Genomic DNA, 25015 nt, shown 5'->3' with positions numbered 1-25015 from the left:
TTTGAAAGACCAATTCCATTTCTAGGGTTTTTTCCCTTTGGATATAATTGCATGAATGCACACAGATATATGTATAAAGGTATTGTTTATCATAGTAAAAAATTGAAGAGAAAATAAATTTTCACCAGTGGAAGACAGATCAAATTGATGATGATACATCCAATTGCCGAATAGTCTGTATCAACAAATGAAGATCTCCACAATACAACATAAGTTTAGAATGAGCAAGTGGTGGAACCATGTATACAATACAATTCGATTTGCATGAAAGGCATGCGTTATACATACGTGTGCACCCAAATGTCTGAACGCAGCATCACAGTGATTACCTCCGGGGCATGAAACTGGAGGTTGGGAACAGGCAAGAAACCTTTTCTTTCCTCTTAGACTTTTATTGCATCAGTTAGGACTCTATGCTGCAAATGACGGAAAACGGAAACTCAACCTGCTCTAAGAAGTGGGTGGATTTGTTGGCTTAATGTAACTGAAAAATCTGGGGGGAGTTTCAGTTCATCTTGAATCACGGCTCTGCAATGTCACCAGGATGCTTTTCCTGGGTCATGACTTCATCTTTTGCGTATGTGAATGGTGTCCTCTAGGGGTGTGTACCTGATGGCCCTGATCATCTGGATAGCTCCCCTATCCATTACCAAAGGCAGGGGGGAATGCTTCCCTTTTCCAGAAGCCTCTACTTACTGGCTCTCAAGGGTTCATCAGTTCTAATTGGATTGTATACCAATCTTTGAATCAAACATCATCAATCGTGGCAACGGGCTTGTGGATCAATTCCAGGCAAACAAATTAACATAAAATGGAGTCTGGATGGTTTCCCAAAAGAAAGAGGGATGCTGGGCAGCAAAGAGCAAATATCCACTATTGCTAGATAATGTTTTCCCAAGGGCATGTAATTATCTGTCTGTCTATCTATCTATCTATCTATCTTTCTATCTATCTATCTATCTATCTATTTTATAGTCCACTAGGGCCTAGACTCTGAGCTCCACAGGAAGGGACTATGTTTGTGTCACTCATTATCTGTCCTTTGGGTCTAAGACGGGTTCCTGGAACATGATAGGTGGTCAGATAATATTTGTAGAATAAAAACAAGATGAAACAACCTACATTGCAACCTGACTCCTAATCACTGTCTACAGATTAAGAAAACTTAGTCACAGAATGAGCATCCTCAAGGCTATCTTTCACAATATTTTCATCCCAAGTGATCAGAAGAGAGGCTGATGTAGTGAGAGAGACACAATTTTTAGGAGAAACACTGATGGCTCTTTTAAACATTTGCTGATACTGCTTTTTGTTGATAGAAATTATTTGATACATTGTGTGAATTCATTACTCCTGAACTATTGCAATAATGGTTGAACTCAGCTAATTCACTTACTCTATTGTTCAAATAGCTTAGGGTCAGGCTAATTTAAGACTTTTCTTCTTCTTTCTCTTCCCTTTCCTTGGCCCTCCTTTGAGTACTCCCCTCACCGGGCCACCGAGAACTGCTTCTGCCTGTGCAGCTTGCCACATATTTACGGTTGCCAGATAAAATACAGGATGCTCAGTAATGTGTGAATTTCAGATAAACAGCGCATTATTTTTCAGTACGTGTATGTCCCAGATATTGCATGGGACCAGATATTACATGGGGTATGCTTATCTAAAAGATTATTCATTGTTTATCAGAGTTCACATGTAACTGAGCATCCAGTGTTTTTATTTGCTGTAATTTCTTATTTTTATTTGCTAAATCTGGCAACTCTACACATAATGCCGGCTACCTGCAACTACTTTCAGTTTCCCAAAGGGTAAACCCCTGGGCTTTCTGGACCATGAAATAGCTGATTATTGGATTTTTACTTGTTAGTATGGCTCTTTTATACTTAAAGAGCAATCCTAAAGTAAACCCGTGTGTAACCACCCCCCAGGTGAAGAAACATAGCAGAACGATGCCAGTACCTTAGCGCCATCTGTGGTTCTTTCCTATATCAGCATCCTCCTCCCTCCCTTGAGGGGTAACGACTGGCTTTTTTCATCATTCTCTGGCATCTCTTTAGGTTTGCCACCTGTGTAAGCATGCATAACGATATAGCTCCTTTTGACTACCTTTGATAGCTTCTTTGTGACTTGTTTCTTTCACCCAACCTTGCACTTGTGAGGTTTATCCATGTTTATGAGTGCCGCTGTGCTTCCTTACTTGTCATTGCTGCACAGTGTTCCAAAATGTGATCATACCCATGATTATCCATCCATTGTACTGTTGTGCGGTTGATGGTACAGTTTTAACTTAAGTTGAAAATTTTAGAATGTTTTAAATTTATTGCAGGAAACTAAAATAACTACCATAAAATAGTTTCATACCGTTTAGGGAAATTTCTAATACTTAGTACTCCTCTGAAAATTTCTGTTGCTATATTCAATAATTGGGCAAAGTTTAGAGGCTTATATAAATTGGTTCTCATTTATATTCACAAATTGTTTTTTATTGTGGAATAACAGACATATAGTAAAATGCACAAATCTTAAATATATATCTTGATGAATTTTTACATATGTATATACCTGTGTAACCATCACCCAGATCAAGATCTAGAACGTTTCCAGCATCCTTTTACTATGACTGTCTTGCAGCTCTTTTATTTCCTGTTGCTACCTACAAGATAGCTGTCTGTCTAAATTTTTGGACATGCCCAATACAAGTCTGTATGATGATGGGTTTTGGGCTTTCAGGTGCACCACATGGTGAGTCTGCACAATGCTAAGTGGTTCCTTTAGAGAAGGGCTCAAGCCATTCGATTTCCAAAAGGAAAAGTGATAATACAGATGCTGATGGGGCTAACAAAGTAGATGAACTAATGTTTCTATTAAATAAAAAAATATTTATCTTCCAAAAGGAGGATTTAAGATCAGGCAGATAGTAACATCACATGTCTTTATAGTTAAATTGAACATATAACTCTCTGCTTGTGTATTTATCATATAAAGAAAAAACTGACTTATTGCAAATATTATCACCCACTAGCTGTAAAATGCCTTGAACCTGGTGATGTGTAGAAAGTATAAGAATAAAGTTACATGCAAGCAATTTATTCAAAACTTTGAACTTATTGATATATTTTTTATTACTATAATGTATTCTGTATACTGCTCTGTATTCTGACCACAAATTGCTGTGATTCCCCTCAGAATTATGCCACTCTCTAATGGCTACATAACAGCAATGTCTCTTAAAATATACCCAGTGGCACAGTGGTTAAGTTTGCACCCTCCACTTCAGCGGCCCAGGGTTCACCTGTTCGGATCCCGGGTCCAGACAAGGCACCACTTGGCAAGCCATGCTGTGGCAGGCATCCCACATATAAAGTAGAGGAAGATGGGCATGAATGTTAGCTTAGGGCCAGTCTTCCTCAGCAAAAAGAGGGGGATTGGCTCAGGGCTAATCTGCCTAAAAAAAAAAAATATATATATATATATATATATATATACACTCTGAAATTTATTTATTTATTTATATTTTAATTGCAGTAACATTGGATTATAACATTATATAGCTTTTGGATGTACATCATAATATATTTCGAATTCTGTGTAGATTACATCCTGTTCACCACCCCAAAATTAATTATAGTCCATCCCCTCACATGTCAGCCTAATCACCCCTTTTGCCCTCCCCTCCTTTCCCTATGGCAACCACCAATCCAATCTCCATTGCTATGTGTTTGTTTGTCATTGCTTTTATCTTCTACTTATGAGTGAGGTCATACGGTATTTGACTTTCTCGCTCTGACTAATTTCACTCAGCAGAATACCCTCAAGGACCATCCATGTTGTCAGAAATGGCCATGTTTCATCATTTCTTATGGCTGAGTAGTATTCCATTGTGTATAAATACCACATCTTGTTTATCCATTCATCCCTTGATGGGCACCTAGGTTGCTCCCAAGTCTTGGCTATTGTGTATAATGCTGCAATGAACATAGGGGTGCATGCATCTTTATGCTTTTGTATTTTCAAGTTCTTTGGATAAATGCCCTGCAGCAGAATAGCTGGATCATATGGTAGATCTATTCTTAATTTTCTGAGGATACTCCATACTGCTTTCCATAGTGGCTGCACCAGTTTGCACTCCCACCAGCAGTGTACAAGGGTTCCCTTCTCTCCACATACTCTCCAACATTTGTTGTTTCCTGTCTTGTTAATTATAGCCATTCTGACCAGAGGGAGGTGATACCTCATTGTAATTTTGATTTGCATGTCCCTGATAACTAATGATGTTGAGAACATTTTCATATGCCTGTTTGCCATCTGTGTATCTTCTTTAGAGAAATCTCTGTTCAGATCTTTTGCCCATTTTTTAATTGGATTGTTGGTTTTCTTGTTGAGCTGTATGAGTTCTTTGTATATTTTGGATACCAGCCCCTTATCTGGTATATGGTTTGCAAATATCTTCTCAATAAAGGAATACAGTCAAGTCGCAGGAAACAAAATCAATGTACAAAAATTAGTTGCGTTTGTACATACTAACAATGAAGCAGAAGAAAGAGAAATTAAGAATGCAATCCCACTTACAATTGCAATCAAAAGAATAAAATACCTAGGAATAAACTTAACCAAAGAGGTGAAAGATCTGTACACCGAAAACTATAAAACATTGATGAAAGAACCCAAAGAAGACACATAGAAATGGAAAGATATTCCATGCTCTTGGACTTGAAGAATCAACATCATTAAAATGTCCATACTCCTTAAAGCAATCTGTAGATTCAATGCAATCCCTATCAAAGTTCCAACAAAATTTTTCAAAGAAATAGAACAAAGAATCCTAAAATTTACATGGAACAACAAAAGACCCTGAATAGCCAAAGAACACCTGAGAAAAAAGAACAAAGCTGGAGGTATCACACTTCCTGATTTCAAAATATACTACAAAGCTACAGTAACCAAAACAGCATGGTACTGGCACAAAAACAGACACACACATCAAGGGAACAGAATCGAGAGCCCAGAAATAAGCCCACACATTTATGGACAGCTAATATTCGACAAGGGAGCCAAGAGCATACCATGGAGAAAAGAGAGTCTCTTCAATAAATGGTGTTGGGAAAACTGGACAGCCACATGCAAAAGAATGAAAGATCATTCCCTTACACCATGCGCAAAAATCAACTCAAAATGGATTAAAGGCTTGAATGTAAGACCTGAAACCATGAAACTCCTGGAAGAAAACATAGGCAGTACGATCTTTGACGTCGGTCCTAGCAGCATATTTTCAAGTCACACGTCTGTCCGGGCAAGGGAAACTAAAGAAAAAATGAACAAGTGGGACTACATCAGACTAAAAAGCTTCTGCACAGCAAAGGAAACCATGTGAAATTTCTGAATGCTCACTAGAGATACGTTGTTCAGACAGATCTCTCCAGTATTTTACATTTTCAGCATGGGAAGGAAAGAGAACTCAAGCACTGAGAGTTTTAGTGAATCTTAAGGAAAAGTATTCACGTGTTAAATGAAATGATTTTGTGTGCACATGCAATACATGTTGAAGAGGAAGAGAGGGAAGAAGAAAGTGGATGGGCACTGAACAATGTTTTATTTCTATAAATGTGGAGCTTACAATTGAGAATCTCTTGCAGGAAAGATTCCAGGTCAAGATGTACGCTGTGACACATGATTAATCCCCACTCTCTCATCTCCCACTGAAATTCCAACACAGACACTTTTCAAAATCACAGAACTATATCTGTAGAAAACGATTACAGTCTCGTCAGTGTGCCAGAAATTTTGAGGACTACCTGGAAAATAGAAAGCAAATGGGTTGAAATTTCCTGTAAAAATCAAAAGAGAAGAAATTGCATCTCAGGACACCAAAGCCAAGCCAGGTTCTTTCTAGGAAGCCTCAGATAAGCTCTAGGCTCAGCATCAGCGGATTCAAAGGGAGGAGCTGGCTGTGGAGCAACCATCAGTGGAGTTCCCTCAAGATGCTTCCTCGTGAGAGTATTTGGGCCTGAGAGAAAAACCAAAGCCAGACTTGTAGTAATGTCAGAATTTAGACCCAAAAAAGCATTAAAACAAGATACTTTATAATATTAAAGGGGGAATTTGCAATGAAGGTATAAAATCTCTGCACCAAATAACATAGCATCAATATCGATCAAGCAACAACTGTAGGAGATGCAAGGAGAAATAGAAACCCACTAGAGATGGAGCCTTCAGTTCACCTCTCTCGATCTATTTTAGAGCAAGTAGACAAAAGTAAGAAAATAGAAGAAAGTGCAGTAATGTCTTCAAAGGTCTAGGGAAAGACTTTTTGAATTTAGCCTTATTGTTAATTAAGCATCAGGATAAAATGAAGACATCTGGAAATTAAAAAGTTACCATTCAGTCTCCCCACGAGAAAACAATTACTTGAAGTTCTTCAGGCCAAAAATGGGAAACCAAGACATCAGATTGTACATAATGGTGGCAACTAAGTACAACCAGAAAAAATAAAAGAAAAATTTAAGCAGCAAACTTTTAATGTCGTAGCCTTCAGTTTCCTTCTAAATTAGTTCAATCGCAATGTTTGGTTTGCGGTGAATAATACTTATGTAATCTTAATATTGTACATGCCGTGTATTGGTTTTCACTTTTGGGTGTCAAACAATGTCAAAAGCACAGAAGATTTAATAATTATATTACAGAACAGCAAGTAAATCTCATAAATCTTGGCAATTTAAAGATTACGTGGCAGGGTATCTCAGCCAACAAATTCAAGTGTATAAGAAATATCACTTTATTTTCTACATTTCAGTTTAATTTCCACCTCTGGGAAATATTCTCTTTCTCCCTCTACCTCTCTCATAAGACCTGCTTGATGGGAAATGTAACCACAGACATTCCTGGGCTTTCTCTGCCCTCCTGGGGTCCCACCAAGGTATGCAGTTGCCAAATATTCAGAGAGAAGGGCGCCCCCCAGGCTTCAGTGATCTGCACACCCGGGTAACCGGGAGCCTCCATGAATGACTCTTTGCAGCGCAGCAGATCTCTGCTCCTTTGGGGCTCCACGCGCGGCATGGGAGTCTCAGCTGAGGTTGGAACCCTGTGCTAGGGTCCTGCTTTCCCCAAATAGCTGACACCACTACCTTTTCTGAGGTTTGCCCCTCCTAGGGCTCCACCATGGAGCAGTGTTTGTTTCCCACGTAGCTTCTCAGCACCGCTCCGGCCCTCGCGGACCTCCGACGGGGGAGCCTCTCCTGCCCCTGCTCCTCCAGGGCCCCTGCGTCCTCCTGAACGTCGTGTGCTCCTCGCTGAGCTCAGGTGTGTGGACAAGTAAAACAGGCAAACATTTGACTGGCTAACTCTGCCCTCCTCCCTGCCCTGTGCCTCTCCTGAGGCAATAAAATTCACAGCATGTTACTGCTTGAATGGAAAAATGGAAAAGGGGAAACATGAATTAAGATCACACAGTATTTTTCAGACAATATTAACATAACTGAGAACAATAGGGAGGTAACTAGAGAGAAGAGGAGTAGAAGGGTAGTGTTCTTGCCTTTCATTGTGGATACTGAATCCATAGTAAATTTGATAAATCAAGAATTAAACATTTATATATGCTATTTAGAGTAAATAAGGCAATGACTAGAAAATAAAAATATAAACAATATAATCCAGAGGTGGAAGGGGAGTTAAATCATGATAAATTCTTAGTCCCTCAGAGTGGAATATCAATAGATTCTGTATAAACTTGATAAAACTTGAAGAAATATGATATAAAACTAAACTAAAAACTATTAACAGAGGTGATTTCTGGGAAATGAGTTAGGGCCTAGGGAGAAGAGGAGAAAACTGGGAAGAGGAGGGAGACTTTGTTATTTTCATTTTAAGCTTTTTTATTTTAATTTTTTTAATGATGCAATCCTTTTCTAACAAAAATTAGGTTAGTTAAAAATAAATGACTATTTTAACACACTGCCTCATCAACATTTATAAGACATACTTAATAAAGAATTCACACATTAAAATGTGCCTATGGGCACTAGGCCTTTACTTTAAAAATTCACTATTAAATTCCTTCCCATATTAGGAAGAGCTGCTAAAAAATCCACACCGAAAAACAAACCCCCTTAGCTTTATATAGATAAACAAATAATTTAGCCAAAAAGAAATACTTGAGAAACGACTAGAAGGAAACACTAACAAAAAGTAGCAAGAGTGACAAGGCAATGGTAATGAGCACGCCGTCTTTCAAAAGAAGAAATCATTCAAAATATTTCTTTATCAGAGTCGCAAAAAAAATCATGTCCTCTGGTACAGTAAAACCACTTTAAAGATATATTCCAGCACCCTGCTAAATTCCATCAAAGTTCCTGTATGTAATCTCTATCAGTGCACACTACACTATATATTTACTCCTGAGATCTAAACTTCATGTAAAACTACACATCATCCTGAATAAGAGAGAGTGCAAGATGGCACAGGCAAGCACACAGACTCAGTGCCCTCTTCACAGTCTACTTTCCTTCAGAAGGTGGGCAAGTTCCTTTACCTCCAGCTCTTGTTTTTCTCCTCTGCCAATATGGAACTTCCAAATCGAGGTCTTATGAGGCTTTCCACATATGCCAAGAAGGAACCCAGCTACCAGGCAAAGAAGTCCAAGAGAGACCAAATGGAGAATCTGCTGGGGAAGGAAAGCCTAACCAAAGGGAGAGAATGGCCCCACTTGATAGTCAGCAACTGGGTCCACAAAGATGAGCGAGACGGCCGTGGATTCTCTCACTCTAGTGGGAGAATGAGAAGAGAGAATTAGAAAGGGGATCAATACCCATCCCAGCCAGTGCCTGGCCCTTTGAGCCAACCCAGCTGAGAACACAGACATGAAACACAGATGACTTGTTCCACTGAGGTCTGCCCAAATTCCTGACCCACTGAATCAAGAGCAAATAAAATGGTGGTTGTTTTATGCTGCACATTTTGGGGTAATCTGCTACAAAGGAATAAGTAACGCATATAGTCCCCTTTGTGTATTCTCATTCATGATACTGTTTGTGTCTTCTTTTTTTGATCAATCTTGCTAGAGTTTTATCTATTTTAATTTTTTCAAAGAATGAAGTTTTAACTTTGTCGATTTTCTTATTGTATCTTTACTTTCTATTTCACTGGTTTGTGTACTTTCTTTTACTATCTTTCTATTTTCTTTGACTTTACTCAGTTATTATTTTTCTAATTTCTTAAGAGGGACACATATTAATTTTAAGATTTTCTTCTTTTCTAATATAAGCATTTAAAATTTCTTTCAAAATTCCTTTCAAAGCACCTAATCCCACTAGTCTTGATTTGCTTCTTCATTATCTTTTGGTTTTAGACATTTACATTTTCCATCATAAGTTTCATCTTAAACCCAGAAGTTACTACACAGGGATTTTAAATTTATTTTTCGCTTTTAATTTCTAACTTTCTTGAGTCTATGCAGTTTGTTGAAGTTTTCTTCATGGCCTAGTGTGTGATCATTTGTAACTCCTCCATACGTGCTCAAGGAAAATATGTGTTCTCTGATTATTGAATGTCCATTCGGTCAAGTTGGTTAATTCTTTTGTTGAGATCTTCTTTATATCGTTGCTGAATTGTGTCTGTTTGGTCAATCAGTGCTGAGAGAGGTGTGTTGAATCACTCACGATAACGGCGGATTCATCATTTTTTCTCTGTAGTTCTGTAGATTTTTGCTTCATCAATAGTGAGCCTATTTTATTAGCTCCATACATGTTTAAAATTGCTCTAGCTTGGCGAATAGAATGTTTTATCATTGCACCATGACCCTCTCTGTTCCTAACAATGTGCCAGCTTTCTTTTGGAAAACTGCTTGGCAATTTCTTATAAAGTTAAGCATACCCAGAATGACCCAGAAATACCACATCTATATTTCCCCAAGAGAAATAAAACATGCCCACAAAAAAGACTTGTACAAGAATGTTTATAGCAACTGTTGACCTTAAACAGACAGTCAGTTATTTCTCCAGCAAAAATGGGTTTATGGGGGACCAGGAAAGAATTGCAGTTCAAAGTCTGAAACCATCTCGAGCCAGGTGCAAGTCGCTAGCAGCATGGAGGAGAAACTCTATTCTGGGAGGAAGAGCAAGTTGGGACGGCCATTGTAAACATGGAGTCCAGAGGTATAGCAGCGTTTCACTAGCTGAGTTGTGATAGTCTCTCATTGGCTGAGCTTCTTGGTCAAGAAGAAGTCTGTCTTCTTCCTGTTGGGCTCTGCTAGAAGGTAGGGTGTGAGAGCTCCGCCTTTGGGCCCCAAGACTCCAATTTAATGAAGTTTCTATTTATTAATTTCCACACAACTTTATTCATAATCGCTAAAAACGGAAACAATCCAGATGTCCAGCAATGGGTGAATGGGTAGACAAAGTATTCGATGGAATACTTTTCAGCAATAAAATCCAACTCCTGATCACGCAACAGTAGGGATGGATCTGGAAAGCATGGTTAGAGAAAGAAGGCCCACCTGGGAGAGGACCTACCCCCTTTATGTGTGTGGTGATGGAAATCAGAGCAGAGGTTGGCTGCCTAACAGTGGGCGCCTGGAAAGGGGATGAGGGAACTCTCAGTGATGGAAATACTCTGTATCCCGATTGGGTGGTGCTTACACAGCTGTTTACGTTTAGCAAAACTCATCAAATCACACACTAAAAGATCAATCCTTTCCACGGTATTTAAATTTTACCTCAATAAAAAGCGGATGGGAAAAAAAAAGCCTGGCGATGTTGGAAAGTAACGCTAAGCGATGTAAGGAGAAATCTGCGGTAGTAAACCCTTTTTAAAAAATATTAAGTGAAGAAAACGTTCCAATAAGCTGAGCTGTATTTGTGTGACTAAACAAGGACGTTAAAAAGCCCTGCAAACAGTGAATCCCTTCTGCTCCGAGGAGCGCTTTCATTTTTCCTCGGATGCTGGGGCCCTGGAGCTCCGGTCGGATTAGGGACCCTAACGCCTCACCTGCGCCCCGGCCCCGCCCCTCAGGCATAATCCCGTCGTACCCGCCCATCCTTTGAACCGTGCGTTCACCTTTCAATCAGTTCGAATAGCACAGGGAGAGAACCAATCGCAAGCCTCGTGGGAGAGAAGGGGCGGGCCCCTTTCCCGCAGGGGTTGCTCAAAGGCCCTCCAATCAGAGGCTGGGTGTGGGAAGTTCGGATTCTGGGCGGCTGAGGTGTAGGCGGCACTGCTCCGAGGCGGCGGCGGCGGCTCTCCAGACAGGGAGCGTTCCTTTCCTTTTGGTTTGACTGAGGTTTCACGCGACAGGCTGCCTGAGGAAGGTGAGTGCTGGGAGCTGGAGGAAGGGCGCTGGCTCGCCTCCTCCTAGAAGGTCTGGAAGGGTCTGAGGTGGGCAGTGGCGAGCTGGACGCCGCTTGGGGGAGGCTCCTCTAGGACCACTTACCTGTCCTTCCCGCAGCCGATGGCTCCGTCCTCCAGAAGAGTAAGTATTTGTTGCCATAATCTATGCAGCAGTCAGCGTTTCACCACTGGGCCGTGATTGGCCTCTGGGGCGGGACGATGCTTAGCATCCTTGGCCCCGACCTTCAATTCCAGTAGCTGCTCCCAGAGCCAGCGACAACTAAACCCGCCCTGGTTGGGAACCTCTAGGCAAGCAAGACGAAGGCATTCTAGACTTTCAAGCTGGAAGAAACTCCACTCAGCCAAGAGGGGAACTTAGATGTCCTGTATGTGAAGAGCCAGGCTGCGGGGCTTGAGATCCCAGCTCCAGCGCCTGTTGGCAGTTCTCTCCCTCACCTGTGTAACAGCGATGACACTAACCACCTGTGCTGGTTTAGGTGACAATTAAACACGCCTTTACTATTAACTCGAGCTTTTGCACACACCCTGTCTCTCTTTGTGGAGCATAGTCCTATGCAGTATTTTAAAATAACTAATGGTTTATTGTTTAACATTTAGCACATTAATACTTGCAGGAGGTGGCAAGTCAAATAGTAGAGGAGCATGCTTACTGAAAAGTAGAGTCCTTTGTCACTTCCCCTGGGCTCTTACAGGAGAATGTTATTAGCATCCAGGTCAGAAGAATTCTCATTTTTTATATACTCTGTTGATTGCTTAAAATCATGTAACATTTTAATGGGTTGCATTTCTTGTGCAGATTTTTCTTTTATCTGGAGTTTTCTAGTGGACTGTCTCAGTTATTCTTGTTGTTGAAGAGTATAGTGTGCTTAGAACTTTTCTATCTTCCTATTGCAGACCTTCCCCTTTTTCTTTCTTTTTTTTTTCTTTTGAGCCAGCAACACTTGTGGAGAATCAGTCATCTTTCTCCCATTGGGCTTGGTTCTTTTCTATACCAGCTGCATAGGTGACTCCCTTAGACTTTCCACTTTCCTTTATTCTTTTCCTCATTTGAATGAAGGATTTCCTGGAACACATGGCATCCTGTTTCTTGTCCTTCTCCCTTGTTTTGCTTGAACACGTTCTCAAGAATCTTTCTAAGAAAAGAGTATGGGCCAGGTAAACAATATGATTTTTCACATGGCCGAAAATAATTTCATTATGCCCTCAAATGGCAAACTATGGTTATCCTTCTGTATCACCATGGTAGTTCTTCTAAAATCCCATCTTTTGCTCAATCTTGTATATCCAACTGCCTGCTTATCATCCCTGTCTGTCTAATAGGCATCTCGTGTGTTTGGTTTGTTTTGTTTTTTGGCTTGAGAAAAAATGCCAGGCTGCCTGCCTTCATCACAGGGAAAGGTTAGGAAACGATTCTCTATACTGTCCTTCACTTACTTTCCCTATTCTCTCCTTTCCTTCACTCTTGTCACTTTGTAATGCTGTGCGGTGAGCCTAGAGCCTCTTGTTTGTGTTATGGCCCACAGCTTCCTGGGCTTCACTTCATCTGTCAAGCAAGGCCCTATGTAGAAGCCCAAAATAGATCGTACTATCTTTTGATAACTTTCTTCCCACTCTGCAGTGTCGTATATTTATTCCATTTTGTACTGAAAATTTTTTATTTCAGAATGCTCTGAGGTGGGGCAGGAGGTGAACTGGAATCTTAATTTTTTAAATAATATGAAAATCTATATAAGTTGTCTACCTTTCTTTTCCCTGGCAGGATGGCTGCATCACATTTTGCCAGTCAACTGAGAAAGGATTTAAGTATTGAGATGATTAGAACTAAAATTGCTGAGGAGAGTTTTCTCTCTCAGAAAGCAGACAGATATGATAAATATGAACGAAAAAGACACTCTGGTTTGACGGATGTCAACCTTCCAACCTTGGAAGGTAGAAATCTTGAATTAGAGGAGACATCTCAAGAGCCTATTCCAGAAGAGATGAGTGTGAGGCAAAGTAAGTAAAGAGCTATTGTAATTTTAACTGCTTTGAAGAGGGGAAAAAAGTTGGTTTAATACCTGAGGTTAAAAAATCCTTGACCAGGGGCCAGCTGGGTGGTGTGGTGGTTAGGTTCACATACTCTGCTTCTGCGGCCCGAGGTTTGTGGGTTCGGATCCTGGGCGTGGACCTACATACTGCTCCTCAAGCCTGTGGCAGCATCCAGCAAACAAAATAGAGGAAGCTTTGGCAACAGATGTTACCTCAGGGACAATCTTCCACATCAAAAAAAAAAAAAAAACTTACCAGAAGAATGGAGTTTTGAAATACCATTCTAAATAACTTGATATTTTCTATGACTAAATACTTCCTATTTAAGGTAAAGGCTGTGAAAGTTCCATTCGCTTGTGGAGTGTTGTAAGTTCTGACTTCTGGAGTTTGAATAAGATAAGTGTTGACAAGATTAATTGATAAGGGACATTAAAATAGAAGTTTTGTAGCTAAATCAGGTCTCAAGTTGTTTAAATGTTCACTGCTTCAATTTTGTCATTTTCCAGGACCAGTGAAATATGCAGCCCAAGGGCCTTCTTTACAGGGAGACCAGCTTTACTCTGAGTGACATGAGAAGCCATTATTGGATTAGTGTGTTTATAATCTGCTTTATGTTTTAAAGCATCACTTACGGATGGTAGGGTGACCAGCATGGCCTCCAGAAGACCAGCTGGGAGATAACTGCAATAATTTAGCTCATGGTTGACCACAGTGGGAACGGCAACCCTGGGTGGTTTCATTCTGGTTACATTTTGAAGTTTGAACCAATAGGATTTCCTAATAGAGTGGATGTAGGTTGATAAAGAAAAGTCAGGATGGTTCTAAGGGTTTTGGCCTGAGCAACTAAAAAAATGGAGTGGCCATTTACTAAGTTGTAAAATACTGAGAGAAGAACTTGCCATCTATAGATGGCAAGTCAGGGTGCTGTCTAGTATGGTCTGATGATGTGAAATATAAAGCTGGGCTGTTTTAGTGAAGAGGAAGAAATAATTGAGAAACAGCAATGAGGGACCACCCCCCACCCCGGCCCGCTTCAGGCCCAGTGATATGACCTTTGTGGGAGAAGAAAACAGTCAACCACTTGAGAGGACAACTAGGGGAGCGTTGTCTTCAGGGGAGAGCCAGGTTATGGTTAGATCAAGAGATGAAGGGAAGAGGAACTTCAGGGAAGTTGAGGATATAGGGGTTTCATCGATGATTAACCACTTCATCATCTGAGCTTTCGCATCTTCTGTTCTCTGCCTGGATTATTTCTTTTAAACAACTTTATTGAGGTAGAATTTGCATACCATAAAATTCACCCATTTAAGTAAATGCCTTTTGTTTAGTAAATTTACTGAGTTGTGCAGTCATCTCCCTGGATTATTTTAAACCCTCACCCAGTGGGCAAACGCACTCTCATTCTTCAGAAACCTTCTCGGGTATTCTCTCTTCTGACAAGCCTTTCCTGACCTCCCCAGACAGGTTTATACTGATTCTCGATTGTGCATTCTCGTAGTCTTCATTCCATGCTAAACCAAATTGAAACTGTGCTCATCTCCCCCACGATACTGTGAGCCCTTCAGGGGCAGAAATTCTCTTATTCTTACTTCCTAAAAATGTCTGGTACATAGTAGCCACTCACATTTTTCAAACAAGTTTAAATAAACATGAAAATACATAGTAGAAACCTGAGTTGAGAATCACAGGTGGGAGATAAGGAATCTGACAGGTCAAGGTGTCATCCAGGGATGCCTCTGAAGCTTGACTGAGGCTGGAGGAGCTGTTTCCAAGATGACTCACTCACATGACTGGCAAGTCGATGCTGGCTTTTGGCAGGAGGCCTTAGTTCTTCGTCATATGGTGTCTCCATAGGGCTGACGCGGGGTCGGTGAGCCGAGGAGTCGAAAGAAAGATTTCTTAGACTCTCAAGATCTGGCAGTAGTGCTCTTTTATTTAGAGAATAGTGTGGAATAGCATGGGGACAGGACCCATGGGCAGTCGGAGCTTCTGCTGCTGCCCCGAACTGAGGGTTGGGGCCAATATTTAAGGCATAGGTGTGTGAGTTATCTCTTTATTAGTGCCCGTTTGGTCTGGCCATTTGGCGGTCCCACAACTTTTAGATAAGAATCAAACCGGATTGAGTAAATGGCAGAAGTCACCGCTCAAATATTATCCTCGGCTAAAGACAAAGGAGGATTTTGGGGTGGGGGGTCAGTTACATGAGGTTGCCAGACAGTTTCCAAAGATAAGGCCATCCCCCCTTCCTCCTGGCTCAGAGAGGGAGGCATCTTCACAGATAGAGGTTTCCCTTAGAAATGTAAATGTTTTCCCAACAAGGGGCAAACAAATTCCAGAGAGGGAGGCATGAAGATTTCCTTTACAAATGCAATTGCCTCTGATCAAAGGGCAAACAAATTCCACTCCTTGGAGCCTGCTTCTTATCTGTAGTTTTAAAAGTAACCAGCCTAAAAATCCTCATCATAAACTGTTTTAAAATTAAGCAGCCTAAAAATCCCCATCAGGGCTGCCTGAATCTCCTTAAGGCTCCACATGGCCACTGACTTCCCCAGCGCAAGTGATCTGAGAGAGAGCAGGGCCAAGCTGCACTGTCTTTAATGATACAGTCTTGGAAGCCACACTCCATCATTCCCACACTTTTCTTGGTGACACAGCTCAGCCCTATTCTGTGTGGAGGGGACAACACAAGGGCATGACTACCAGGAGGTGAGAATTGTTGGAGGTCAGCTTGGAGGTGGGTGATCATAGAAGTTAATTAATTTAAAAGTGAAGTAATGGATGCCTAGGGGATGGCAAGCAGTTAATTTGTGAACAAGAGAAGGCAAAAGGGAGAGAAATTTTGAAAGAACAGGGGTTGAAATGACTTGTGTGGTTAGCGTGCTAAGGAATCAATACGAAGTTACTGAAAGTATTGCTTAGCAGCTGTTGAAGTTAGATAATGGTATTTTAGACATTTGGATAACTTTTTATTTGAATGTTTTATATGCTATTTTCCCCCCTGCTTAGGATCAGCAAAGTCTCTTCTAAGTGATCAACGAAGACAAATGTTCCAGAAATACCTAGAGGAAAAGCGACTGAAAAAATTGAGAAACCTTCAGCGATGACCATTTATAGTGGGTGTTTATAGACATGATAAGACTATTTTTCTTTCATGAATACCAGCACACCAACCAAAAAAGGTAAATTTAGTATCATAACTTGATATTCAGGAATAGTTCTTAACCAGACTTTTCTTTAAGAGATTATACTTGATCTTAGCCAAGAGGCCAAGAAGCGATTATTTGAGAGTTTAAATGACTAAAACAACCCTTTCCCTGTAGTCCCTTTATTCACTTAGCTAGTTGGCAGGAGCTGGGAGTGACATCCTAATAGTTCAGAAGATGGAGATGAGGTCTCTCGGTGCAGCCATAGGTAGGTTGACACGGGATAAAACTAGCAAAGCAGTCAGAGCCAGGCTGGACGGGCAAGGCCGGGCGAAGGATCTGGCGTCCACCCTGTCGGATGCGGAGAGTCAAGAGAGGCTTATACATGAGCTTGTACCATGATCAGATTAATAATTCAGGAAGATTACCCTAGGCTGGAAGATCGTAGTCTGGAAGGGGAAGAACTTATAGGTAGGAAGACTGTAGTGAGACTGTCGTGATGGAATAGATGAGACAGGATAAGGGGACTGGGGCAGTGGGCTTAAAGGAAGAAACAGGTGTGAGACATCTCAGGAGATAAATTTGACGGGGACCAAGCAGATGGTGAGGGGTGAAGGAAATTGAAGAGTCGGAGATAAGATGATTCTGAAGATAAATTAGTTTGAGCAACCATATAAATTGTGCTGCAGCTAAAAGAGGGGTGGAAGCCAGGAAAAGGAACATGCCTAAGTGGGTGCATATTGATAATGCTTTTCCTGCTTTTTCTGCAGCTCATTTGGGCCATCTGGATAACAGGCAGTTGGGAATAAAAATTTGAAAATCAGGACGGAGATCCATGCTGAGTGGTGGATTTAGGATATGATATTGGGAGTATGGATGGGGGTTTAAGCTGTAGGGCTAAATGAGACCACTCCAGTAAAGATATACACATTGTGAAAGAGTGAGGACTAGAGAGCACCTTCAAGTGGGCAGAAGTCAGGTACCAGTGATAGGTCAGATTGGCAGGAGAGCTAAAACAGGACAGAAGCTGGAGGAGGGGTGATCTAAAGAAGAGAATGATCCATGAGTTAAGGGGGATGAAGTTTGAACACAGGCAGCTGGATTTGTAAATTAGGTAGTCACTGGTGATTTGCTCTTTTCAAGGTAGTCTCTTGTTGGCTGTGTATTCATTCCTGATTTAAATAAGAATTGAATAATATAAAAGCTCAAGATATCGCCTGTTTTTGTTTGCTTCAGGAATGTCATTGATTTGAGAGACCTTTGATTACTCTGCATGTGACCTTAGGATAAGGTGGAAGTGACCAAAATTAGTAGAATGTAGCTCAAGGTGGAAAGATACAGAAAAATATGGTGTGTATGTGTTCGAGGAGGGCGAGATTGTTTCTGTTTGGAGGAACATCAGAGAAGACCTCTTGGAAGGGGCTGAATTTAATCTGGCTTCTCAAGAGTATGTAAGGCACCAGTCATTGGTCTAAACTGTAAACAGCTATTTACAAAGTGTTATATGTAGGGGGAAAAAGACACACATTGTTGTGTTAAATACTACGATTCACCAGTAGTTTTTTATTCTACTTAGACAATAGCCATCGCTGAATATTGTTTACTTTGTGCCTCGTTTCTTCAGCACTAGATCTTCCCTGAGATTTGGAGAAGCAAGTGGCTTCTAATCTACAGAAGAAGTCTGATTGTGCTTCTTCAGGAATTTTAGAGTTGATAAATAACTTATCACTTTTAATCAATCCTTCTCTTGCTGGATTTCTTCCTTGCTTTGTGATCAGGTCTCCATTTTCTTATGGACAGAGGACAAGTGCACAATCATTGGATTTGAAGGCAAACTGTCAAAGCTAAGAAAGTAAGCTGTGCAGTATCTTTTCATAAACAGGAGAGAAGAGATCTTAATACTCTAGTTTCTTCATTGACCCCTTCCAAATATTTCCAGTTCATCATATTAACAAGGATTCTAATACCTGGAAAATATAGTATGAAATTTCTCCTTTGTGCTCACTGAGAAATATGAGTAAGTTTTGAGGCTTTTAAGCATAATTTAAATCAAACCAGAACCAGAAAAGAGAGTAATTTAAGTTAGCAAGTATCTTTTTGCCATAAATGATTAAGGGTTGGATGACTAAGGGTAAAATTTAACTTTAAAATGGAGACTTTATTTTGTAATGAGACATGGAAGTAAATTATGGCAGTTCATTTTTTTTAACTTTGTCTGCTTTTGATTGTTTTAATGCTGTTCCATCTTGTATGGATTGCCAGGTCAAAGGCCAAAGCCCAAATGGAGCTGACTAGGGTGAAGTTGATAGTAGATAATTGTTACTAAAATGATGAATCGTGCTCCTTTTCTCAGAGTAAGTAAATTCATTTTAAATCTATTATCAGCTTCAATCAGAGTGATTATTTTACTAGAGTTAACAGTACCAAACTCCCTGTTATTGGCATGGTGACATAGAGCAGTTTTGGCTAGATGCTAAGGAAGTACTCACTTGAAATATTCATTGCCAAACATCCCTTATGAGATCTATACCAACTCTGTGTGTCACTCTGTTTGTTTACTGGGCTCTATTATGCATCCATGTCACTATAAAATGCAGATAGGGATATAAAGCACGTAGGGTGGGGGATAAACTTACGGGTCTTCAGAACACCATTATGGACAAAGTTAATAGGACGATTACTAAAATAAAGTGAAGTGGGCAAGGAGGTAAATAGCATGTCTCTTTATCAGGTGAGAAGGCTCCGTTTCACGTATTCAATAAATTGAGTCACTGCCATGTTCCTCTAGGCTCTAGGATATAGTAATGAATAAAGCAACATTCCCTGTTTTCATGGAGCTTACATGTGAGATAGGCAATGAAAAGAAAAATATATAGTATGTGATGGTCCTAAGTATTATGCGGGAAATAAAAAAAAAAAAAGGCAGATGGGGAGTATTGAAGCTGGTACAGGGTGAGCTTCCGATGGGGCCTCACTGAGACGGTGGCGCTTTGAATGCAGTCTCCAAGGAAGTTGCAGAGTGCACTGTGGGAAGAGTTTTCTATCCAGGAGAAGATTTTTCCAGACAAAATTCAAAAGTTTTGAAGCGAAAACATGCTGGTATGTTTAAGGACTCTCAGAAGATTATAGTCAGCTATTTAGAATAGCTTAGGCTATTGGCATTTTCAAAATTCTAGGATTCTACAAAAAGTTTGTAAGGAAATCTATATAATGGAAAACTTTTTTCATCTCATCTTATTTGGGGTGGTGGATTTTTTGCTGGGTCATTTACAATAGATTTCAGATGAGGGGTCAAAATACCGATTGAAAATGTGGTAATTTGATTCATCAAGCAATTAAATCACATACCACCTAATCTTTTCAATAGATCATTAATAGGAGTGATGTTCGAGCAACACGATCTGGTCAAAGACAAACCTCTGAAAAGAAAGTGTCCAACGAGAAAAAGGTAGCTTATTATTATAAGCTCTGACGTTGCCGCAACAATGCTTTAGTAATTACCGAAAGCATTTAATTTCATGGTTCCCGCAGCAGGGCAGCCTGCAATGCCCACGTGCGTGAGAACCACTCGGTCGATGACTCAAAGAGCGAAGCAGACCTCGGGGGCAGGCACCGCCAGTGCAGCCTCTGCGGGAGCAGCCTTGGCTGTGCCGGCCACGCGAGCGGCACGTGGTGAGAACTGTTCCTTCATCAGTGGCTGAAGTAGAATGCTCTGGTCCCTGAGGTTTTTCGTGTTCAGTTTTTAAAGTCATCGTGTACTTCTTTGAGTAGGCGAGGAGGAAACGGGAGATTCCAGGTCCCGAAGACAGGTTCAGTGCCCCACCATCCAGTTAGCACACAGTGGGCGCTCAAGCGGTGAAGCATGTGCACCGGTGGGCAGCGCCACAAAGTGAAGATTAATGGCCCCAGTAAATTACAGCCCATTTGTTTGGTGGAATACAGTGTAGCGTTTAAGAACGATCCTGTGAAAGACACTTCATGACATGGTCCAGGATGTATTAAGTGGGCAAAGAAAACAGGTCCAATTCTGAACAGTGTGATCACAATTCTAAAATATGTATGTGAATATGTGAACATAGGAAAAAAACTGGAAAAGCATACCCTGAATTGTCAGCAGTGATGATTTCTGAATAAGGTCATCTTGAGTGATTTTTATTTATTTATTTTTTGAGGAAGATTAGCCCTGAGCTAACATCTGCCGCTAATCCTCCTCTTTCTTGCTGAGGAAGAGTGGCTCGGAGCTAACATCCGTGCCCATCTTCCTCTGCTTTATATGTGGGACACCCACCACAGCATGTTTTCGACAGGCAGTGGGTGGGTCCGCACCCGGGATCTGAGCACCTGGGCTGCCAAAGCAGAAGCGTGAACTTACCTGCTGCGCAGCGGGGCCAGCCCCTCTGGGGTGATGTTTTTTGCGCTTTGCTTTTCCTGATTTTCTATAATAAATATGCATTTGATAGTCAGAGGCAAAAGGTAAAATACTTTAGCACCTTTGGTTTTGTAAACAGATATCCTATACTTGGCAGGAAGTTTTATCTGTATTTATCGTATTTAAATAGGGTATTTTAAATAGGATATTTTAAAATGACTTTTAATCATAAAATCCATTAAGGCATAGATTCATATTGTTGCCTTTTTTTCTTTCCCAAATTACCTAGTACTTTTTAATTTTTTTCGAGGAAGATTGGCCTTGAGCTAACATCTGTGCCCATCTTCCTCTAGTTTATATGTGGGACAGCTGCCACAGCATGGCTTGATAAGCAGTGCATAGGTCCATGCCCAGGGTCTGAACCAGCAAACCCCGGGCCACCAAAGTGGAGTGTATGAACTCAGCTGCTATGCCACTGGACCGGCTCCTTACCTAGCATTTTTAATGCAGAATTTTCTATCTAGTCAAAATGGATCTGTTATGTCATTTTTATTTTAGATAATATAACAGAAAGAAAAGTACCAGATCAAGGAAGGCCTGCCAAAAAGATCGAAGAAGAACCAGGCAAGGTAGAGTATAAGTATCTGTTTATTTCTAGACATTTGGAAAATCTCATTTTTATTTTCATGAAGCTGAAATTAAGCTTACAAAACTGCTTCAAGAGGTTAACCTCCACGTGTGTGAAAACCTCTTGAAGCACAAGGAAGCGTCAAGAGGGTTTACTGTTATGGTTTGTGAGGTGTCTCATCTTTAAAACCTTATAGGTAGAGAATGTGTAGTTTGGTTAACAGAAGAGAGAAAATAAAAACACAGCTGACGGAAACCTTCATGTGAGCATCGGCTAGGAGATGGGTGCAGTGGGTGAAATGCGTTGACTCTGGATTCAGCTAGGCCTGAGTTTGCCTATTGTCTCGCTTCCAATTGGCTATATAATCTTGGGGAAGCTATGAGTTTGTTCTCCCAGCTGTAACATGTAATATCTACACAGAGTAGTTTCAAGAATGAAATCACCTGACGTTTCTGACAGCATCTAGCATAGTGCCTGGTAGAGTCTTCAAAAAGAGCCACCATTTCGAGGACCCAATCCCTTAATTTATAATCCATGCTATAATTCCTTAGCCTTAAAAAAAAAAAACAAAGTTATGCCAAAGTGTAAGAAACCTGGCTAGGTTCTTACCAAAAATCAGACATAGATCCTCCAAGGAAGGCAGTACAGGGTGATCTTCACAGGCGAGCAGCTGGACCTCACAGCTCCTCCCTCAAGGTTGGTTTTCTCCTTAAGGATTATCGCTAGTGTCTACCTTTGCAGCCACACAGGCCTCAAGCACAGTGTTACCCTTAAACTCTAGTCCGGGTAGAAATACGTATCTCATTAAAACTCAGAAACGTAGAAACCTCTAAAAATTATGTTGAAATGAGTGGATTAAATTGGCAAAGGTGGTTGAAAGGTACAAACTTCCAGTTATAAAATAAGTAAGTAGAGAATGTAATGTACTGCATGGTGACTACAGTTAATAATATTGTATATTTGAAAGTTGCTAAGAGTAGATCTTAAAAGTTCTCATCACAAGAAAACAAAATTTGTAACTGTGCATGGTGATGGATGTTAACTAGACTAACTGGGGTGATCATTGCACAATATACAAATATTGAATCATGTTGTATACCTGAAACTAATGTAATGTTGTATGCCAATTATATTACAGTAAAAAAAAACTACCAAATAACAAATTGACTTGAAAAAGAAAATACGCTTCACATTTTATATGGTTAATCTTATTGTGCCACATTGAAAAATAGTTTTGCTCATATGATAAACTTATTTATAATAATCCAAAGTTATTAAAAAAGATTATGTCCTTGACAATACTGGTAATCCAATAAACATTGGATTTCTGATTCTCAAACCTTTGTAATTATCAATATAATTTAAGTAAAAAGATACGTATTTGTTAGGTGAGTGAATTTTTCCACCTTAGTTTTCATATATTTTAATTTTTGGTAATACCTAAAACCTATTACATAGTTTTTTTAATATGGATTGGTTCTCCCTCTTTCTGGACCATAGCAATGGTTTATGTAGCTGGTCTTCTGACTCCATGTAAACATTTAATTGTATTTGTTTTTGTTTCTTAAATTATGTACGTGGGATATATCTCTTAACTTTCACATTTTCGGGCCTAAAAAATTGGTGGAATATATCCCAAGAAGAGAGACTCTCACTCTATTCTGTTTATTCACATCCAGGTCATGTCTTTTAAAGTTGATAGCGAAGTAAATACTTTGGAATCACAAACCAGTGTGACAAACGGAAGGGATCCAGATGGAGTCTTATCCAAAGTGGAAAAGTTACCTGAGACAAATCCTGCAGAAGTGAAAGGGAGGCCATCCTTCGCACCAGTAGATTTTCTGTTTCGGCCACCAGATGGTCTGAAGAGCTATGACGTAACACCTAGACTCCAACAAGCACCGCTACTTTGACAGCCAGTGACAGAATGAGATGTTATTAATGAATTCCTTGCTGACATGGAGAACGAATGCCTTTCTTAAATTTGGCCTGTGCTTTTTAAGTTATTTAGTTAGTAAACTATGTTCATTACAAATCATGAAAATTTGACCTCTCCAAAAAATTTTTCAGAAGGATACAATAATGTATTTGACAGATTTGATATTTTCTGTGCATTATTATTTTCACGATTCAATTTGCTTTTTTTTGCTTTTAAGAAGTGACTTAATTGCAACACTTAGAAATAAATTTTTAGAAAGAAGAAATTGCTATACTGCAGCTCAGACATGGTTTGGATTTTTTTGTTTGTGTTTTTTTTACTGAGTACTACTTTATAAAAGCTATCTCAAAAGACAAAATGATTAACTTGTAAAGTGGGGAGAAAAAATCAGTTTGAATCTTTACAAGAAATGGCAAGGTTGCTTTCCAAAGGCTGGCTGGCGGCAGATTGACCGAGAACTGCTCTGCGGCATCTGAGACTCCTAAGTGTGTATGTCCGGTTGAGAGGGCTTTGCATCTGTGGATCTCATCACAGGGGGCAGAGACGGGCCTTCCCGCTGGAGGTGTTTACGGTTTTTCCCTCTAGATTAGACATGTTTTAAAAAACAGAAACATATTTCTATTTTATCCCATGTTTTTAAAAAACAACATAATTTTGAAATCCTTCAGTGAGATGTATGGGTTCATGTTTTACGAAGTGTATTTTTGCTCTTGCTTAGTGATGAGGCTCCAGAAGTAACAAAAGAAATGTTGGCACACAAAAGTGAAACTTCAGTACATCAAGATTCCGACGAATTACGCCGTCCTTTGAGTTCTCTGACAGTTGGGAGCACAGGTATGGTATTTTCATGAATTTTTTACTTGTTTCTCTGGGTTATGGTTTATCAGAGATCGTTTAGAGTCTTTTCCACCATGTGTCTCACCATGTAGCTCAGGGTGTGATCTCAGGGTCAGAAGAGACGGAAAAGCATGGGGAGGGCTATCTGGAAACAGAGCTGGAATGAGGACTGCAGACTGAGAGGAGGACCGAAATGTAAATTTCAAGAGATGAAGAACATTGAGAGACACTGTAAAAGGAGATCTGATGAATGAAATCTTTGAGGCAGAAATAAAATTTTATTTAAATTTTAAATTTATTTACAATTTTAAATTTCAATGTTGAAAAAATTGAAGGATTTAAGAAATTTGTCTTGTGGGGGATGTCATTATAGGAGTTGCTGCTTTGAAATGTATATGTAATGTTTTCTTTAATCTATAGATCGTGTCTTAAATAAAAATGAAACTACTACTGAAAATTTACATGGCTTTCCAATAAAAGAAGTCCCATCACTTGAAATAAAGGAGGATCAGACATCTCAGCAGCGACATGTGCTGCATTTCAGGTCTGTGCGTTTGTTCCCAGTGTAAGCATTTTGTATTAATGTCTAGACATTTAAAACCAAAATTAAACTATTTTAACCTTAATATAATACGTAGATGAATTAGGAGGAAACTGACCTTGAGTGATTTTTATTTATCTTTTAAATTAAAAATCTTTTTCAATGGCTAGTATATTCATGTGGTTGCTAA

The 25015-nt window shown here is 40.0% G+C and overlaps 1 protein-coding gene and 1 long non-coding RNA gene across 4 annotated transcripts in view; one reads left to right on the top strand and one right to left on the bottom strand.

Annotated features, from left to right (window-relative positions):
* Nucleotides 1-23191, bottom strand: part of LOC123283913 (uncharacterized) — a 29007-nt gene extending 5816 nt beyond the window's left edge. Inside the window, exon 1 of the long non-coding RNA XR_011501170.1 lies at nt 20884-23191. This is a non-coding gene — a long non-coding RNA (uncharacterized lncRNA). The remainder of the gene's footprint in view (nt 1-20883) is intronic.
* LOC123284662 (disks large-associated protein 5-like) lies at nt 8528-23724 on the top strand. 3 transcript variants are annotated; one of them, XM_070503682.1, is made up of 5 exons: nt 8528-11300; nt 13100-13335; nt 16375-16547; nt 21439-21509; nt 23188-23724. In XM_070503682.1, the coding sequence occupies exons 3-5, from the start codon at nt 16520-16522 to the stop codon at nt 23419-23421; spliced, it is 333 nt and encodes a 110-aa protein (XP_070359783.1). In that variant the 5' UTR covers nt 8528-11300; nt 13100-13335; nt 16375-16519; the 3' UTR covers nt 23422-23724. The 3 variants fall into 3 exon arrangements, with proteins under 3 accessions (XP_070359783.1, XP_070359784.1, XP_070359782.1); XM_070503683.1 differs by lacking the exon at nt 13100-13335; XM_070503681.1 differs by having other exon boundaries at nt 8528-16547.
* Nucleotides 23725-25015: the final 1291 nt, after the last annotated feature.

This window comes from Equus asinus, unplaced genomic scaffold, assembly GCF_041296235.1.
Source record: "Equus asinus isolate D_3611 breed Donkey unplaced genomic scaffold, EquAss-T2T_v2 contig_614, whole genome shotgun sequence".
In the NCBI taxonomy this organism is placed as follows: Eukaryota; Metazoa; Chordata; class Mammalia; order Perissodactyla; family Equidae; genus Equus; species Equus asinus.
The sequence above is the reverse complement of the archived record's forward strand: the minus strand, read 5'-3'. Positions and strand labels throughout refer to the sequence as shown.

Coding starts and splice junctions, on each gene's coding strand:
- LOC123284662 (XM_070503683.1), top strand. CDS start 16,520: ATGAATACCAGCACACCAACCAAAAAAG. Junction 16,548..21,438: donor CAGCACACCAACCAAAAAAG/GTAAATTTAGTA, acceptor TTTTTATTTTAG/ATAATATAACAGAAAGAAAA. Junction 21,510..23,187: donor TCGAAGAAGAACCAGGCAAG/GTAGAGTATAAG, acceptor ATTCACATCCAG/GTCATGTCTTTTAAAGTTGA.